Source organism: Anomaloglossus baeobatrachus, chromosome 5 (genome assembly GCF_048569485.1).
Source record: "Anomaloglossus baeobatrachus isolate aAnoBae1 chromosome 5, aAnoBae1.hap1, whole genome shotgun sequence".
Classification (NCBI taxonomy): domain Eukaryota; kingdom Metazoa; phylum Chordata; class Amphibia; order Anura; family Aromobatidae; genus Anomaloglossus; species Anomaloglossus baeobatrachus.
The window spans coordinates 553095992-553115577 of record NC_134357.1 but is presented as its reverse complement, the minus strand read 5'-3'; the positions used below and the strand labels follow the sequence as shown (position 1 = coordinate 553115577).

At 46.6% G+C, this 19586-nt stretch overlaps 2 protein-coding genes across 2 annotated transcripts in view; both read right to left on the bottom strand.

Moving 5' to 3' along the window:
• Positions 1–773: 773 nt before the first annotated feature.
• The window catches only part of LOC142312244 (uncharacterized), a 31187-nt gene continuing 12374 nt past the window's right edge, over positions 774–19586 (bottom strand). The window contains exons 5-6 of the mRNA XM_075351166.1: positions 9900–9990; positions 774–3072 (exon numbers count right to left, since the gene is read on the bottom strand). Of these exons, the coding sequence (XP_075207281.1) occupies positions 1688–3072; positions 9900–9990 (1476 nt within the window). The 3' untranslated portion in view covers positions 774–1687. The remainder of the gene's footprint in view (positions 3073–9899; positions 9991–19586) is intronic.
• LOC142310564 (RCC1 and BTB domain-containing protein 1-like) lies at positions 10352–19014 on the bottom strand. Its single transcript, XM_075348084.1, has 4 exons — positions 18981–19014; positions 17321–18018; positions 10574–10753; positions 10352–10492 (listed from the first exon to the last, which is right to left on the bottom strand). The coding sequence occupies exons 1-4, from the start codon at positions 19012–19014 to the stop codon at positions 10352–10354; spliced, it is 1053 nt and encodes a 350-aa protein (XP_075204199.1).

Genomic DNA, 19586 nt, shown 5'->3' with positions numbered 1-19586 from the left:
GGATCTCGGCGGGGGAGCGGCGGTGGATCTCGGCGGGGAGCGGCGGTGGATCTCGGCGGGGAGCGGCGGTGGATCTCGGCGGGGAGCGGCGGGGGATCTCGGCGGGGAGCGGCGGGGGATCTCGGCGGGGAGCGGCGGTGGATCTCGGCGGGGAGCGGCGGTGGATCTCGGCGGGGAGCGGCGGTGGATCTCGGCGGGGAGCGGCGGGGGAGCGGCGGTGGATCTCGGCGGGGAATCTCGGCGGGGAGCGGCGGGGGATGGGGGTGCTATAACTTACCGATGGGCACCTGCAGCGACCGCTCTCATCAGCTTTCACGGACGGAGTGAAGCTGAGGGTAGCGGGTGACGGCACAAGATCCACAGTGATTGGGAGAGATCGGTCACAAGGCCGGTCTCTCCAATCAGAGCTGGGGGGCGGGTGAAACAAAGTTCACCCAGCTCCAGCCAGTCATCAGTGCTACAGCAGCACTGATTATGGCTGGATTGCAATGTGTTAGCCATTTTCAATGGCTGACACATTACAGTGACTGTAATTGGCTGAGCGGCGTTCGTCAGCCAATCACAGCCTCTGTAGGTTCGGGGAGGAGGCACCACCCCTCCTGAGGTCAGGCAGAGGTCCCCTCCTTCCCGAATCCACCGTTTAGGTAAACAAATTTCACTCCCAGGGGCTCCGGGACCGCGATTTCGCCAGGACGTACTGAGTACGTCATGGGTCGTTTAGCACCATGTGACCATGACGTACTCAGTACGTCCAAGGTCGTTAAGGGGTTAAAGTTAAAGCTTTGTTAGGGAGAAATTGCAGTAATAAGAGTATTGTATCCAAGATATTTAATGCCATAATGAGGGAACAGGTTGGGCGACCTCTGCTCCAGCAAAAAGGAAATGGAGGAAGAAGAAATGAAGAATATTAGTTTAGATACTCAGACTTTATTGAAAAAAAAAATGTTTTCAGTGTCAGATTATTAGGACAATTTAGTAAGTATTTACAATCAAAGTCCCCTTAGAACCTATAATATGTGTATTGGGGAATAGAGAAGGGAGTCAGTTCCCAATGATGATGCGAAAACTACTAAACTTAGCGGAAAGTGATTATAAAAACTCGATCACATCAGATGTTCCCACAAAGAAGGAATGGATCGTAGATGGAACTAGTAACTTGTAATATGAACATGTTTATTATTGTAGTATAGAGAAGTTACAGACATTGTTCAGACATGGAGATTGTGCGCTGAAAGTAACTGTAATGAATGGCAGATCGCTGAGATTGGGAGTTAAGAAAAGGGAGGAGGAAGGTTGGGTATTTGGGGGGAGGGTGCAATACTCTTGTCCATATAGTGAATATATAAAGATGTAGCAATGTGAAATGTTCAATGCACATGGAATATCAATTATTTGATTTTTAGGAAACAGACGTCTATTAGTAACTGAATATATTATAATTCTAATGTCACTTCAAACGTGCTTTCCCTTTCTTGTTTACTTACTTGCCTTTACTTTGACCGTCTCTTTTGTGTTTTCTTGTTCAGTTTGTCAAATCTATATTTTCTCCCCATGTGAATTTTTCTTAGTGGTCAGCAAATTATAATTTAAATAAAATATTTCTCACTTTCTAGGTATGAAAATGGCTTCTACCCTTGTGAGTTTTATGATATTTAAAAAGATGCCATTTGTGTGTAAAATATTTCCCTCATTCTGAACATGTTAAGGGTTTCTTCCCTGCGTGAATTCTTTGGTGTGTAGCAAGATTTGATTGATTTGCAAAACATCTCCCACATTCTGAACATGAAAAAGGCTTCTCCCCTGTGTGAGTTCTCTGGTGTGTAACAAGATTAAATGCTTTGTTAAAACATTTCCCACATTCTGGACATGAATATGGCTTCACCCCCGTGTGAGTTCTCTGATGTGTAACAAAATGTGATTTATATGCAAAACATATCCCACATTCTGAACATGAAAAAAGCTTCTCCCCTGTGTGAGTTCTTTTATGTGTAACAAAATGTGATTTATGTGCAAAACATCTCCCACATTCTGAACATAAAAAAGGCTTCTCCCCTGTGTGACTTCTCTGGTGTGTAAACAAGATGACATTTTTTGGTAAAACATTTCCCACATTCTGGACATGAATATGGCTTCTCCCCCGTGTGAGTTCTCTGATGTGCAATGAAATGTGATTTCTCTGCAAAACATATCCCACATTCTGAACATGAAAAACGCTTCTCCCCGTGTGAGTTCTCTGGTGTCTAATAAGATTTGATTTTGAGCTAAAAGATTTCCCACATTCTGAACATGAACATAGCTTCTCCCCAGTGTCAATTCTCTGATGTGTCACAAGATGTGTTTTGTGTGCAAAACATTTCTCACATTCTGAACATGAATATGGCTTCTCCCCCGTGTGAGTTCTCTGATGTGAAATAAAATGTGATTTCTCTGCAAAACATTTTTCACATTCTGAACATGAAAAAGGCTTCTCCCCTGTGTGAATTCTTTTATGTTTAGGAAGACTTGATTTCTGGGTAAAACATTTCCCACATTCTGAACAGGAAAAAGGCTTCTCCCCTGTGTGAATTCTTTTATGTTTAGCAAGACTTGATTTCTGGGTAAAACAATTCCCACATTCTGTACAAGCATATGGCTTTTCCCCTGTGTGAGTTCTCAAATGTGCAACAAAATGTGATTTATGTGCAAAACATTTACTACATTCTAAACATGAATATGATTTCTCCTTTGTGTGATTTCTCTGGTAAATAACAGAGTCTGGAGAAAATCTTTGCTCCCCTGTGTGAATTTGTTTATCAATTTTTCGATATTCCGAAGTTGAAAATGGCTTGGTTTCTGTATGAGCACTTTGATTTTTAATGCCTCTTTTGCGTCTTTTATTTTTGTTAATAGTCTGTGATGAATCAGAAGGTAGGACTTGTTTAAAAGAATCAGATGATAGATCTTTGCGGTGAAGGGATGATGTTATATCTGGAATAGTGGCATCCACTTCAGTAATATCTTGTGTGATATCAAGGTCATCTGATTTAAAAATTGAAGATGGCAGTTGTGCCTCTGATCTCCTGGTACAGTCATCTGCCAAGAATAAAAATTATTTTTAATAATATATACAAATTTAAGGATATAATTTCTAAAACAGCTTGTAACGCCATAACCAGCATCCCCTTACTGTCCTGCCCCCTTTCTCAGGTAGTAATGCCAGCACACTTCCTGTCCCAGCCGCCTTTAAGTAGTTTCCACATCCCCGGTCCCTGACGCCATTTCCAAGGGCCTGCGCACATCACGCAGCTCTCCTGAGAGTGCACAGGAATGTATTCTTAAAGGGTCAGTGTGCCCTAACCTGGAAGAGCATCTCAGCCTATGGCTGAGAGGCACTTGATAGTTAAGGCATCCTCCCTCTATGGGAAGAGCCTAAGCAATGTGGTATATCCTTTGAGACATGTTGCTAGTTGTCAGGTCCCATTCAGTTTACTGAGTCTTATGCTGTGTGTGCTAACATGTATGGAGCCTAGTATCCGCTGTACCAGCTGTCCCTGCTGCATTTATCTATATTATAAATATCAAATTCCAGATTTTTTTATACATTCTGTATGCCGACTGAATTTAACAAACTTTTGCCTCATAAGAAAACAGGAATCTTCAACGCATCAATTTTTAGTACAAAATATTCAACCATATTTTCTTGAATTTTTTTCACATTTAAGAGGACACAGGATTCAGTGTATGATAAAAAAAACAGTAAACGATTACCCCAAATCCCAGAGACATGCAATTTGAAAGTTAATACATTTCCAAAAAAATAGACACTATTTAATGAAGGTGATCTTGGTCATATAATATAGCTGTATTTCCTTTACATGAAAATTGCTGCCATATTTCTATTGACCACAAGGTGTCATTGTGCTCTTAGTACTATGTATAGCTGCTCCCCCAAAAATTACTATATCCACTACTTATATTTAATGTTTACGTAACACCCATTGGTGGCTATAGTGAGAATATTAAAATTATATCCTGCCCCAGCCTGTGCTGCAGGGTAGTAAAAGAGGCAGCATTCAATGATATTGTTATGAATTTGATGAAAATTACCCATATTGCAGTACTCCAGGTTTTTTGATCGCACACTGAATCTGATATGTGTCCTTTTAAATGCTGTGTAAAAAAAACCGTAATAAAATATGTTTGAATATTTTTTGCTAAAAATTGATGCGTTAATGGAGGGGTGGGGAACCTGCAGCCCGTGATGACTTTCTCTGTGGCTCCTGGGCACATTCCTGGGAACCGCAGTGCTCGAGCACCAGCTGCGCTTTTGTCGGCCCTTTAAAACCCAGTGCGTGATGCGAGGAAGCGCACGCACTCTGGGTTGATGCTAGAATATACGAGCTTCTTCCAGATCCTGATTGCAGTGTGTACATTGTAACAGACTTACTACCGGCTTTTTCCGGGACATGACTGTAGCCCATACATTCTAGGCTCAACCTTGGCCTGTACTAGTGTGCTCAGGGCTTACCTTGTGGGCAGGGTAAGCAGCGCGCTGCTCTCCAGTCACAGAAGAAGAGGTGCAGCAGATTTACCTGCTGTACATGCCTCCCGGACCTGTGCTGTGTGGACTCCTGGTCCCCCCCCCAGTACTGTGAGTATGCAACCCATCGCTGCCCCCTCCATCCCCTGTCCAGTGCTGTATACCCCTAGTAGTTTGTAGCTCCTTGTACTGTGTGTACCCCCTTAGTGCTGCCTCCTAGTGCTGTCAGTGCTGCTACATAGTACTCTCCGTGCTGCCACCTAATGTTGTCCATGCCCCAGCCTCTCGTGGGATGTATACGTCCCCAGCCTCTCGTGGGATGTATACGCCCCCAGCCTCTCGTGGGATGTATACGCCCCCAGCCTCTCGTGGGATGTATACGCCCCCAGCCTCTCGTGGGATGTATACGCCCCCAGCCTCTCGTGGGATGTATACGCCCCCAGCCTCTCGTGGGATGTATACGCCCCCAGCCTCTCGTGGGATGTATACGCCCCCAGCCTCTCGTGGAATGAAGGGATGTCTATGCCCCCAGCCTCTCCAGATCGAGACAAACCTGGAAAAGGAGTTGTGAGAAACAACATGATCAATATCACCGAACATCACAGCCTCACTAAAGAGAAGCAGCTCCGGCCACCACAGTAGGGCTGAGTTAATTAATTGTTTGACCAAATATAGCAGAGTAGTTGTCAAGTTGATATTTTTGTGCGGCCCCGAAGGTTGGTCTAAAATTCCAAATGGCCCCCGGCAGTAAGAAAGTTCTCCACCCCTGCGTTAAAGACTCCCATTTTCTTATGAGGCAACAAAAAAAAAAAAAAAATCTATCAGCTGTGCCTGCCGGACCTGCTGCATCTACCTATACCAGCTGTGCCTGCCGGACCTGCTGCATCTATCTATACCAGGTGTGCCTGCCGGACTTGCTGCATCTACCTATATCAGGTGTGCCTGCCGGACCTGCTGCATCTACCTATACCAGGTGTGCCTGCCGGACCTGCTGCATCTATCTATATCAGCTGTGCCTGCCGGACCTGCTGCATCTATCTATACCAGGTGTGCCTGCCGGATCTGCTGCATCTATCTATACCAGGAGTGCCTGCCGGATCTGCTGCAACTATCTATACCAGGTGTGCCTGCCGGACCTGCTGCATCTACCTATACCAGCTGTGCCTGCCGGACCTGCTGCATCTAATCTATACCAGGTGTGCCTTGCGGACCTGCTGCATCTACCTATACCAGCTGTGCCTTGCGGACCTGCTGCATCTACCTATACCAGCTGTGCCTGCCGCACCTGCTGCATCTATCTATACCAGGTGTGCCTGCCGGACTTGCTGCATCTATCTATACCAGGTGTGCCTGCCGGACCTGCTGCATCTATCTATACCAGGTGTGCCTGCCGGACCTGCTGCATCTATCTATATCAGCTGTGCCTGCCGGACCTGCTGCATCTATCTATACCAGGTGTGCCTGCCGGATCTGCTGCATCTATCTATACCAGGTGTGCCTGCCGGATCTGCTGCAACTATCTATACCAGGTGTGCCTGCCGGACCTGCTGCAACTATCTATACCAGGTGTGCCTGCCGGACCTGCTGCATCTATCTATACCAGGTGTGCCTGCCGGACCTGCTGCATCTATCTATACCAGGTGTGCCTGCCGGACCTGCTGCAACTATCTATACCAGGTGTGCCTGCCGGACCTGCTGCAACTATCTATACCAGGTGTGCCTGCCGGACCTGCTGCAACTATCTATACCAGGTGTGCCTGCCGGACCTGCTGCATCTATCTATACCAGGTGTGCCTGCCGGACCTGCTGCAACTATCTATACCAGGTGTGCCTGCCGGACCTGCTGCATCTATCTATCTATACCAGGTATGCCTGCCGGACCTGCTGCATCTATCTATCTATACCAGGTGTTCCTGCCGGACCTGCTGCATCTATCTATCTATCTATACCAGGTGTTCCTGCCGGACCTGCTGCATCTATCTATACCAGGTGTTCCTGCCGGACCTGCTGCATCTACCAGAACATGATGTTCACCCTCTTTGTTCATTTTGCCTTCCGTGTATTGGAATAATAAGCCATCAAATAGTATTTTGTAGACCAAAATTTTACCAAACTGCTACGTTGTCTGTGGAGAAATCGAGGGTTTCCACAATGGTTTTAGATGAAAGACTCTTGATTATAAAGCAATATGGCTTCATCATCCAATCCAGCATAATCCCATAGCCAAATATCCTCGATGCTTCTCAGCCTTGTAGTGGCCCAAACCCTGTTATAAGTCAAGTTTGGCATTGCAAGAAACCAAAAACATTTCCAGATTGCAGGTCGCGTGGAGCAAGTGATGGGTACTATGTATTCTGCACTAAAATGGAAAATTTACAATTTTCACTCTGCAACATCCACTTCTTGCTAATTTACTGAGAATCCCTTTAGAGTCAAAGTAGTAATTTACACCAAAGAAGAATATGGTTTATGTAGAGACTATATGTTGTGGTATTTCATCACTTCTAATTCTTTAACATTTTCGTCGAATTTCAGATTGTTTTGTTTTGTTTTCCTTTTGTGTAAAGAAAACCCCAATCAACCTAAAATTATAGCTCAGATAAAGTAGAATATGCCACAGAAAAAATCTCAGGAACACTGGGATCAGATGAAGCATTACAAAGGTGTTATCATGTAAAGTGACAGATGTCAGATTGGAGAAATGGGGCCTGGATAGGAGCAGAAAACTGGCTGCAGTGGAAAGCCATGAAATAAGAGCGGCTTTGGTACTAACTACTATAGAGAAAACTGTGACTTTAGACAATAACACATCTACTAAAATGACCGCCCTCCACCCCGACAGCCTTCACTGTCAGTGATTTAGTAACTGGAGATGACACATCTGGAGTAATTACAGTATGTGGCTCGGGGGCTCTCGGCAATCCAAACTATTGTAGGGGCCAATATTTTCTGTCAGATGAATTTCTAGAAGAAATATTAGACATTTACCATATTTTTCGCTTTATAAGACGCAATTTTGTTCCCCCAAATTTTGGGGGAAAGTAGGGGGTGCGTCTTATAAACCGAATATACGGATTATACACTGCAGGGTCCAGGGAAGGTGGGGGCCGCTCTGGAGCGGTGCTAGGGGCTGCTGGGGGGCTGGTGAAGCTGCGGGAGGGAATCTTTGATCTCCTGCTCCCGCTCATATAATATGCAAAGCCGCTGTCCATCACTGTGGTGCTGAAACCGCACCGCGGTGATGGGCTGGGGGAGCGGGGCATATTATACCTGCCTGCGCCCCTTTGATCGCACATGCACCCCTGTGTTACCTATGGCCCCAATGCTGCTGCCCATAGTAAAATAAAAAACCTCTTTACTCACCCCCTCCAGTGAGTCTCTCTCCTGGTGCTATGATCAGGCACGCAGAGATTTCACTCTGCTGTGCCGATCACATGACCGGGACCGTGAACCAGGAAATGCAGGCAGGAAGCCGGAGCTCAACCCTAAGGAGGGGGACACGAGGGAGCACAGTGCTGGAGAAGGTAAGGAAAGAGTTTATTTTACTAACAGCAGCCTGGGGGCGATATCTAACACAGGGTGATGTGTGGCAGCCACGGGGGGGGTGGGGGGGGGGGCGTGTGTGGCAGCCACAGGGGGGGGCCGTGTGTGGCAGCCACAGTGGGGGGACCGTGTGTGTCAGCCACAGGGGGGGCCGTGTGTGGCAGCCACAGGGGGGGGGGCCGTGTGTGGCAGCCACAGGGGGGGGCCGTGTGTGGCAGCCACAGGGGGGGGGCCGTGTGTGGCAGCCACAGGGGGGGGGGCCGTGTGTGGCAGCCACAGGGGGGGGGCCGTGTGTGGCAGCCACAGGGGGGGGCCGTGTGTGGCAGCCACAGGGGGGGGGGCCGTGTGTGGCAGCCACAGGGGGGGGGGCGTGTGTGGCAGCCACAGGGGGGGGGCCGTGTGTGGCAGCCACAGGGGGGGGCCGTGTGTGGCAGCCACAGGGGGGGGGGCCGTGTGTGGCAGTCACAGGGGGGGGGGGGGGCCGTATGTGGCAGCCACAGGGGGGGGGGGCCGTGTGTGGCAGTCACAGGGGGGCGGGGCCGTGTGTGGCAGTCACAGGGGAGGGGGGCCGTGTGTGGCAGCCACAGGGGGGGGGGGCCGTGTGTGGCAGCCACAGGGGGGGGGGGCCGTGTGTGGCAGCCACAGGGGGGGGGGCCCGTGTGTGGAAGCCACAGGGGGGGGGGGGGCCCGTGTGTGGCAGCCACAGGGGGGCTATATTCAATATAAGGTGGCCATATCCAGATTAAGGGGGCTAATTCTAGGATGGGGGGGCTATGAGGGACATATACCCTATATGATTTGTTAGATGGACACTGGCATTATAAGAGGGACCCCAATTATTAAAAAAAAATTCTCTATTCCTTCACCAAATTTGGGGGTGCGTCTTATAAAGCGAAAAATACGGTACTTTCTGCCTCTCGAACTCCACAATGGACGATACAAGTACAAGTTCTTATAGAATGGACATTTGTACAATTCAGAGAAAATATCTTTCAGGATCTTGAATGTAAAAATATCAGAACTTTATGTGTTATTACTTTCCTTTTTTTTTTCTAATTACATTTTGGAAATCCTGTGGGTGGGCTGCCCGGCCTTCATGCACCCACTGTGGGGTAATTCTAACCTCCCTCATATCTTACAGTTACACTGTGCTGAACTTTGGTAAAAACGCCCCTATCAGCACATTCAGCAGAAGGGAGAGAAGGAAGATCCATCAATAAGATGCCGAGATTCTAGGAAGATGCAGTCATTGCTCTCAGTGGGAAAACCAATAAGAATCTTGTAGTTATGATACTTATTAATGACGAATTAAAATAAAATAAGTTACAGAGCAAGCTTTCCAGACTACTGAGGTCTCTTCATCAACTACAAGATTATTATTTTGTTTCTCCCACTGAGAACAATCAATCTTTATTCACCTGGTGAACACGGCACCAAACTAAGAATCTAGGACGGCACCAGCATCATTACCCTCCGCTTTCTCTTAGGGGTCCACCAAACATTAGATTCTTCTTCCCATTATTTTCTAAGTTGTCTGCACATACACTGTCATTTGGCTTTGCATATTAGAGATCTGGGCAGTTAAGGGTCAACGTCTTCTAATTTCAGGGGATAGGATGGATCCTACCTGTAAGATCTGCCTGATACAGATCTCACTCCAACAGAAGGGCGTCCAATGCCCAAAATAATGGGGACAGTTTGGGTGGAGGAGCATGTGGTGGTCTAGCAGCAGAATGGTGACCATTTGATATGGCCGGACTACAACCCTGATAAAGCAGCCACAGCCGGTTACTGAGAAGAATCTGTGACTTCTCTGCATTTAGTGGTCACTACTCACCTGGGCGGTTATCTGTAGGAATCTCCGCTTTACTCCGCTCATCACCCCTCACATATGTCTCTGTAGTATTAATATGGGTCAGATCTTCCCCCTGAAACAAATATTGTAAAAGTCACAGACAGATAGAGAAGTCACATCTATGATCAGCTCTAATCCTGCCATCTCCACCGCTCTCATTACACAAGTATAACACATATAATACTGGGGGATAAAACAAGACTGAGCACAAGACCTTCACAGCCGTCTACACATCATAGGGAGAAGATGCCATGAAATCTCCCTATGTACCTGATGATCCTGGGGAACATCGGGATCTTCTTGTTTACAGTCCTGTGGGAGAAGAGGACGGGGACATCTCTCTGGTGTTGTCCTCTTACTGGATACACCTGGAGGAGACACATACAGGGACTGAATTCATTCCTTACATACAGATAATTATAGGCCGTGTGTATTTAGTCCTGTCTATTACCTGGTGATGTGAGGGGCTGGGGAACCTCCATCATGACGTCCTTGTACAGATCTTTGTGTCCTTCTAAATACTCCCACTCCTCCATGGAGAAATAGACGGTGACGTCCTGACATCTTATAGGAACCTGACACATACAATGATACCGTCACCCCCGATCCCTTCATAGCGTTACTGTATAATGTCCCACCATTCCCAGCAGTGTCACCTCTCCAGTCAGCAGCTCAATCATCTTGTAGGGGAGTTCTAGGATCTTCTGCTCATTGATGTCCTCATGTATCGGGGGGTGAGGTGGAGGCCCCGTGATTGGGCTCAGGGGTCTTCCCCATCCCTCAGACACAGGGGCCTGACAGCGCTCACTAGAGGTCTTCTTCACTACTGTGTAATCCTGGTTATGGAGAGACACAGTAAGAAATCTCACTACAGACATTTCCAGAGTCCTCACCTCTCCAGTTCTGTCCATCTGTTATTCCCATAGATAAGAATGATGTAATGTGACGTCATCAGAATCTCTCACCTCTCCAGTAAGCCGGAAGAGGATCTCTAGGGTGAGGTGTAATATCCTCTCCGCCATCTTGTCCCTGTCCATATCCATCGTTGATGGGTCAATCAGGAGAATTCTCTTATATAGAAGATCTCCACTGAGAGGATCCGATATTGTAGGGACCTGAATGGGGAGAAGATGACGATGTAACATCATAAGAATCCTGTATAGTAATATACTTATTGGAGACTTTATATCTGATCACTGGCTGCAGAAACAACGCTAACATGCATGGCATGAAGGAGAAGACGGTTCATGGTTTTGGGCTGAGGGAACCAAAATGAAGATCCTTGATCCAATAATATTGAGAAGCGGCTTTTACTCCACATTTATGGCACTTGACCATTTTATAAGTATTCGCCTGTTGGGTTGTATGTTTGCAGGCTTTAGCTTCTCAGATTTTTTCGTCTGAATTTTAGACTGCAATGTTTTTAAATAGTCTCAAAATTACTGCATATTAATGACATGAAAAAGATGTGGGTGTGTGGGTCGACGAGAAAACCAACCAGTGCCAGTAAGCTGCGGCCAAGGCAGATAAAATAATAGGATGCATTGAACGAGGCACAGATGCTCCGGACAGGAACAGTTTTGCCTCTATACAAGTCACTAGTGCGGCCACACTTATAATATTCTGCACAATTTTGGGCTCCAGTGAATGAAAAGGACATAACTGAACTAGAGCGGGTGCAGAGAAGAGCGACCATTTTAGGGAAAGGAAGGACAGCAATAGGAGGACAGGTTAGCAAGCTTGGGGTTATTTATTTTGGAAATACAAAGGCTATGGGGTGATTTTATTACAATGTACAAGTATATCAGGGGCATCACTGAGATATTTCTAATGAGCTTTTTACAACTGAGGCCTGCAATGATGACACGGTGAATCAATAATAATCACAGATGGTGATTCTTTACTGTAAGAGCAGTGAGAATATGGAACTCTCTGACACATGATGTGATAATTGTTGATAGACTACAAAACTTCAAGGCGGACATGGAGGCCTTCCGTAAAAAGTATATTATTGTAGATTATCAGTACTAGATTTTGTGATGGGACATTGATCTAGGGAACTAGTCTGATATCTTGAGTCATATAAAAAGGAGAATTTGTTGAAGGTCATAAAAATAACATTCTAAAATCTCAAAAAAACAGCGCTGAAAAAAGGTTTGAATACTGAAAAATTAATTTATTAATATCCTTGTTCTAGGTGTAAAATGACAATATTTAATACAATAACAATAATAATCACAAATATGTACAAAAAATGCCGCACAAAGCACACAGAACGAACCAAATAATCATGTAGCCCTGGCCGGCAGGCAGTCACGATCAATTAGATTAATGGGGTAGTGGTGATTCAATAAATGTAGGGAATCGTATTAGCAATCCGTAATAACACCATCAAATTAACATGGGTATATGTCCAGATAATTGTTCGTTCCCAATTCCCATACCAAAAGCTTTGCAGGTAGGGGCTTTTAATAAGAAAGCCACAAAAGCCACAGCGGTCCAGATGCTCGTTAAATATATTTGAATTTGCCCGTACTCTGATAGTAGAGTTTAGCGGGAATACAGCAGGGCACCGGCACGTTACACTGCCCCACTAAGGTATACCTGATTGCAATGTCAGGCAGGGGAACTTCAGTGTTGTAGTCTCTGCGCGATGCTTTTTCCTCCCGTTTAGCAGATATTCTTTCTGTGTAGATCTCCTTTTAGCTCATGATCCTGGATCCAAAAGGAGCAGAGCCAACGAGCGAGCAGTGGCAGACCGAATGTGCGGCTTCTCAAAGGCGGCTTGGGCGTTTGCCCTGTAAGCGGTCTGTTACTCCCTCCGTTAGCAGGGTACCCTGCTAAGTGATGAGCTGAGCAAAATCCGACTCGCGTTTCGGGGGCGTTACCTGTCCCCTTCCTCAAGGATAGCTCAGCTGTTACTTTGGATCCTATTTAAGCTCAAACTTAATTAGATTCAATAGCACTATATCACCATCAACAAATGCAAAATACTGTGCAAAATATTATACAAGATACATAAAAATAGACGTGTTATACAAAATATAATACTAAAAAATTAGCTGCACTTTTTGTACGTTTTTGTGATTATTATTGTATTAAATATTGTCATTTTACAACTAGAACAAGGTTATTAATAAATTAATTTTTCAGTATTCAAACATTTTTTCAGCGCTGTTTTTTTTGAGATTTTAGAATGTTATTTTTATGACCGTCAACAAATTCTCCTTTTTATATAATTTACCCCAGGTAATTAGAGGGGATTTTGCCTTCAAACCTAGCTGCAGATTTATAGGTTTTTGGGTCAAGCGCTGACTATTGTCTTTGGACAAACTGTGTTTTTTTTCTTGATATCTTGAGTGATGAAGTATTTTTGCCCCTTGAAAAAAGGTATTCACACACCCGGAAAGTTTCCACTTATTTTTACGTTACTCCCACAAATGTAAATGTATTTTATTATGATTTTGTGTGATATACCAGCATTAACCCCTTCACCCCCGGCCACTAAAACACCCTAATGACCGGGCCATTTTTTGCAATTCTGACCAGTGTCACTTTGACAGGTTATAACTCTGGAACGCTTCAACGGATCCTGGCGATTCTGACATTGTTTTTTCGTGACATATTGTACTTCATGTCAGTGGTAAATTTAGGTCGATACTTTTTGCGTTTGTGAAAATTTAGGAAATTGTGCGAAAATTTGGAAAATTTCGCAATTTTCAAACTTTGAAAATTTATGCCCATAAATCAAAGATATGTCACACAAAATAGTTACTAAATAACATTTCCCACTTGTCAACTTTACATCAGCGTAATTTTCGAAAGAAATTTTTTTTTCGTTAGGAAGTTAGAAGGGGTCAAAGTTCATCAGCAATTTCTAATTTTTCCAACAAAATTTACAAAATATTTTTTTTTAGGGACCACATCACATTTGAAGTGACTTTGAGAGGCCGAGGTGACAGAAAATACCCAAAAGTGACCCCATTCTAAAAACTGCACCCCTCACACTGCTCAAAACCACATCCAAGAAGTTTATTAACCCTTTAGGTGCTTCACAGGAACCAAAGCAATGTGGAAGGAAAAAATGAAAATTTTACTTTTTAACACAAAAATGTTACTTTAGCCATAAAATTTTCATTTTTACAAGGGAGAAAAGAGAAAGTGCACCCTACAATTTATTGTGCATTTTCTCCTGAGTACGCTGATACCCCATATGGGGTAAAAATCAATTGTTTGGGCGCACGGCAGAGGTCGAAAGGCAAGGAGCGCCATTTGAATTTTTGAACACAAAATTAGCTGCACTCATTAGCGGACGCCATGTCGGGTTTGAAGACCCCCTGAGGTGCCTAAACAATGGAGCTCCCCCACAAGTGACCCCATTTTGGAAACTAGAGCCCTCAAATATTTTTTCTAGATGTTTGATGAGCACTTTGAACACCTGGGGGCTTCACAGAAGTTTATAACGTTGAGCCGTGAAAGGAAAAAAACATTTTTTTACCACAAAACTGTTGCTTCAACTAGGTAGCTTTTTTTTTCACAAGGGTATCGGGAAAAAATGCAACATAAAATGTATTGTCCATTTTCTCCTGAGTACGCAGATACCTCATATGTGGTGGAAATCAAATGTTTGGACACACGGCAGTGCTCGGAAGGCAAGGAGCGCCATTTGAATGCAAAATTAGCTGCACTCATTAGCGGACGCCATGTCAGGTTTGAAGACCCCCTGAGGTGCCTAAACAATGGAGCTCCCCCACAAGTGACCCCATTTTGGAACTAGACTCCTCAAGAAATTTATCTAGATGTTTAGTGAGCCCCTTATACCCCCAGGGGCTCCACTGAAAGTTGATAACGTTGAACCGTGAAAATTATTTTTTTTTTAAATTTTTTTTTTAAATTTTTGCAGCAACAAGGTAGCTTTTTTTTTTTTTCTTTTTACATTGGTATCAGGAAAAAATGCACCATAAAACGTATTGTGCAATTTTTCCCGAGTACGCAGATACCTCACATGTGGTGGAAATCAATTGTTTGGGCGCATGGCGGGGCTCAGAAGACAAGGAACGCCATTTGACTTTTCAAACGCACAGACGCAGTGCACTGATCGGCCGCTGCAGGAGGCACGGTCGGATGAGATACAAAAAGCGCTGGGGATACGGAAAAAAAAAAAAAAAAAAAGTCACGCCAAAAATTGAGCAGGGATGTTGATCCGCGCTCAGCGGGACGCACGGACAGATGCGATACTTTTTTTTCCGTATCCCCGACGCTTTTTGTATTGCATCAGTCCGTGCGTCCCGCCGAGCGCTGATCAGGGATGCACATAACGGATCGGCATCCCTGCTCAATTTTTGGCGTGACTTTTTTTTCCGTATCCCCATGCTTTTTGTCACGCCAAAAATTGAGCAGGGATGCCGATCCGTTATGTGCATTCCTGATCAGCGCTCGGCGGGACGCACGGACAGATGCGATACAAAAAGCGTCGGGAATACGGGAAAAAAAGTCCCGCCGAAAACTGACCACGGATGCAGATACGTTATCTGCATCCCTGATCAGCGCTCGGCGGGACGCACGGTCGCATGAGGTGTAAAAATGGAAAGGGGATAAAGGAAAAAAAAAGAAAAAAAAAAAAAAAAGTTTATACTCACAGTACCCAGAGGATTATCAGGAGGAACAGAAGGCAAGGAACAGCTTTACAGCAGCAGCCAGCAGGCAGGAAGTTGGACAGCTCAGCAGAAGACCCAAGAAGAAGGACCCAGCGATGGAGGCAGATGTGATCGGCCGGTGAGGACAGGTAAGAGGACGTCGGGGGGACAGCAGAGGGGGACGGGGACAGCAGAGGAGGGAGATACCGGAGGAGCTGCAGAATAGAGATCACGGGGGAGGCCGGCAGATTGGGATGTCGGGGGGGGCAGATTGGGATGTCGGGGGGGCAGATTGGGATGTCGGGGGGGCAGATTGGGATGTCGGGGGGGCAGATTGGGATGTCGGGGGGGGCAGATTGGGATGTCGGGGGGGCAGATTGGGATGTCGGGGGGGCAGATCGGGATGTCGGGGGGGCAGATCGCAGGGGGGCACGGGCAGGGGCCATTACGGGAGCGCGCAGGAGCAATCACAAGAGCGCGCAGGGGCTGCAAGGAGAGCAGAGGAGGAGGGAGATACCGGAGGGGCTGCAGAATAGAGATCACGGGGGAGGCCGGCAGATTGGGATGGCGGGGGGCAGATCGGGATGTCGGGGGGGGCAGATCGCAGGGGATCACGGGCAGGGGCCATCACAAGAGCGCGCAGGGGCTGCAAGGTGAGCACAATACTCAACGCTCCTGCTCCGTGACAGCAGCAGCAGCGGTGGCGTGGTACCACTAGTACCAGCCAGTGCTGCACGCTGCAGACATGTTGGGGGAGGGTCCCCAGACTAGCACAGGCCTGGGGAGGGCGGCCACCGGCAGATCAGACTGCCCCACTGCACACTGATTGGAGCGATTGCGCGTCATAGCACGATCGCTCCAATCAGTGCTGCAGGGGCTGGGGGCGGCATGTTTGAGATCCACCTATGATCTGCTGTAGCTTCTACAGCACATCATAGCCGGATCTCACAGTATCGCACTATTTCCGGTATTATTTTTACCGAAATCAGTGCGAAAGATGTGGTTGGCGGTTATTATTATTATTATTATTATTGTTTATTTATAGAGCACCATTGATTCCATGGTGCTGTACATGAGGGGGTTACATACAGAATACATGTACACGTTACAATAGACAGACTAGCACAGGGGGAAGAGGGCCCTGCCCTTGCGGGCTTACATCCTAAAGGATTTTGGGGAGGAGACAGTAGGTGGGGTGTAGGTGGGGCGGCAGCTCCGCGCGGTGGTGGGGCGGCAGCTCCGCGCGGTGGTGGGGCGGCAGCTCCGCGCGGTGGTGGGGCGGCAGCTCCGCGCGGTGGTGGGGCGGCAGCTCCGCGCGGTGGTGGGGCGGCAGCTCCGCGCGGTGGTGGGGCGGCAGCTCCGCGCGGTGGTGGGGCGGCAGCTCCGCGCGGTGGTGGGGCGGCAGCTCCGCGCGGTGGTGGGGCGGCAGCTCCGCGCGGTGGTGGGGCGGCAGCTCCGCGCGGTGGTGGGGCGGCAGCTCCGCGCGGTGGTGAAGCAGTGAGGTCATTGAAGGTTATAAAGGGGTATTCCATTTGTAAGTTTATGGGGGATGTCTCAATGGGTAAAACTGTCGTCTACCGCTGAGCCCAATCATTGGCTGCAGCACCGGAGATGTGACATTATGGCTGAAGCCTGTACACAATCATGGGAGCAGCGGAGGACCGCACTGGATGGAGAATGCTCGCTTATATAAACAAGTATTAAAGGGGGAAATCTCATCAAACTTCACTAATAACCCACAAGCAATTTAACAAGAATTATTCTCACCTGAACTATGCACACTTGCTGAACAAACACCACTTTACAGGGAATTAGTTGGTTTCCTGTACCCCCAACGCCAAGTTGACCAGTACCATTATAACCCCAGCCATAAACCTGTCCATTGTCTGTTATGGCCATAGAACATGTTGGTCCAGCAGCTATGGCAATGACCACCTTGGTTTGTAGCTGGGCGCACACTCTGCGAGGGGTTGGCTGGTTTGCTGTGGTGCCAGAACCAATTTGTCCACAGTTATTGTATCCCCAGGCAAACACCTCTCCTTCTGACGTTAACACCATTGAGTGATGGGAGCCACAAGCCACTTGCATCACTTTCTTCAGTTCAACGCAGATCTGGATAGGAACGGTACCTTGGACAGTGTTACCATTCCCAAGCTGGTTGTACCCATTGTGCCCCCAAGCATAAAGCTCTCCATCTTCAGTGCAGACCAGTACATGAGGGCCGCTGCCATAACTAATGCCAGTTATTTTCTTGCCACAAAGGATATCAAGTCTTCTTGGAGTCATCGTACTTTGGTTGTCACCAGTTCCCAGACAATTACTGCAATTCTGCCCAAACGCAAATACCTCATCATTGTCAGTGGTGTAGATGACTTCATTTGCACAAGTACCAAACAGCCAATCACATCGATCGTCGATGGGGGGTGGCGATGCCACCCCCCCTGGGGTGAAGCAAAGGTCCCCTGCTGTAAGAAACAGCAGGGGACATCATTTGAAAGCCGTTGCTATGGCCACGGCAATCAAATGAAGTTTAGGCAGTAAAATTACGTCCCTGGTAGTTAAGTCACGTTAAAATAGGACGTAATTTTACTGCCCGCGGTCGTGAAGGGGTTAAGAAACAAGTATTTGTGAAGTGTAAAGGAAATGATAGATGGTTTTCTAAATATTTAAAACTTTAAATCTGAATATTGTCACGTGCATTTGTATTAAACACCTTGTAGTATGATGCCCGAGTGACCAATTGCCTCCAGAAGTCACATAATTAGTAAATTCAGTCACCTGTATCATTTATTCTCAGTATAACTACAGCGGTTCTGTGAAGGCTTCAGAGTTTTGTTTGAGAACATTAGGGATCAAAAAGTATCTTGAAAACCAAGGAACCACCAGACAGGTCAGGGATAAAGTTGTGGAGAAGAGTAAAGCAGGGTTCAGCTATTAAAAAAAAATGGTGAACGCTCTGAACATCTGACTAACCACTTTTCAATCCATCATCCAAAAATGGCAGCAGTATAGTGTGGAGACACGAGGGTCAGTGGGTACGGTCGTCTACCGGCCTAGTCTTCAGAGAGACCACTCGGACCAGGGCTCATCCCACTGAAAACCCGCACTCCTTCCTTGTGGTCAGGACACTATTCCGACAACACAGAGTGAGGAAACCACACATTGGGAAGACGTTATTAGTTCACCAACAGGCAAACACGTATCGTACATTCCCAGCAAGAACACAAGATAGTACAAGCGACAGAGTCTCACTCATCCATTGTCTCGCATGGCATTAGAATCTTTGTGACTTTGAGGCTTCCTGGGCCAACTATCCTAGCCAGCAGCAGCCCGCTTTTGAGGAGCACCCACTGAGAGGAGATAGCGGCAAGTGGAAAGCTGACCGAGCACAGCAAGATATGTAGCCAGGCAACTGATTTGTCCTCACCTGGGTTCTCCAAGCAAGTTTGTGAGCTCAGCATAGAGCAGTGACGCAGATCTGTGATTCTCCAGTTGAAACCGTGGATCCTAGCCTGAAGTCCTGTAGAATGAATGTGGTGACAGGAGCAAAGCCCTTTTTATACCCCTTAGTTCTCATTTCAGGGTATTGTGTCTTACAAGATTGTTGGGAGATGGCAGTTCTCTCATTGGTTCATTTCAGTCCGACTGCATCATTTTCCTCTGATTGATGTAGTCAGAGATGCTGAGGCAATCCACATTTAACAGACAATAGGGCTCCGGTCAGTCTGACATGAAACTATAGCTAACTTCTCTTGATTTGCCAATCAAGGGAACTTTACGTCTGGACTAATTAAGAACAGTTCATCCTTCACACAAATCTCCAGATGCTGAGTTGTCACATATAGCACAACTACACAACTACAAAGACATGGTCGTCCACCTAAACTGACATCCCAAGCAAAGAGATCACTAATTATAGAGAAGCAGCCAAGAGGTCTATGGTCAGTGGAGAAACAGGAGAGATGCAGAGCTCAGGGGGAGAATCTGTCCACAAGACAACTATAAGTCATAAACTCCACAGATTTGGCCTTTG

Bases quoted from the DNA above. Each gene is read 5' to 3' on its own strand.
- LOC142310564 (XM_075348084.1), bottom strand. From the start codon at position 19,014: ATGCTGAGCTCACAAACTTGCTTGGAGAACCCAG. The intron at 18,019-18,980 runs GTGAGGACAAAT...TGTTTCTTACAG, and splicing joins AACTTGCTTGGAGAACCCAG to CAGGGGACCTTTGCTTCACC. The intron at 10,493-10,573 runs GTGACACTGCTG...TGTATGTGTCAG, and splicing joins TTGAGCTGCTGACTGGAGAG to GTTCCTATAAGATGTCAGGA.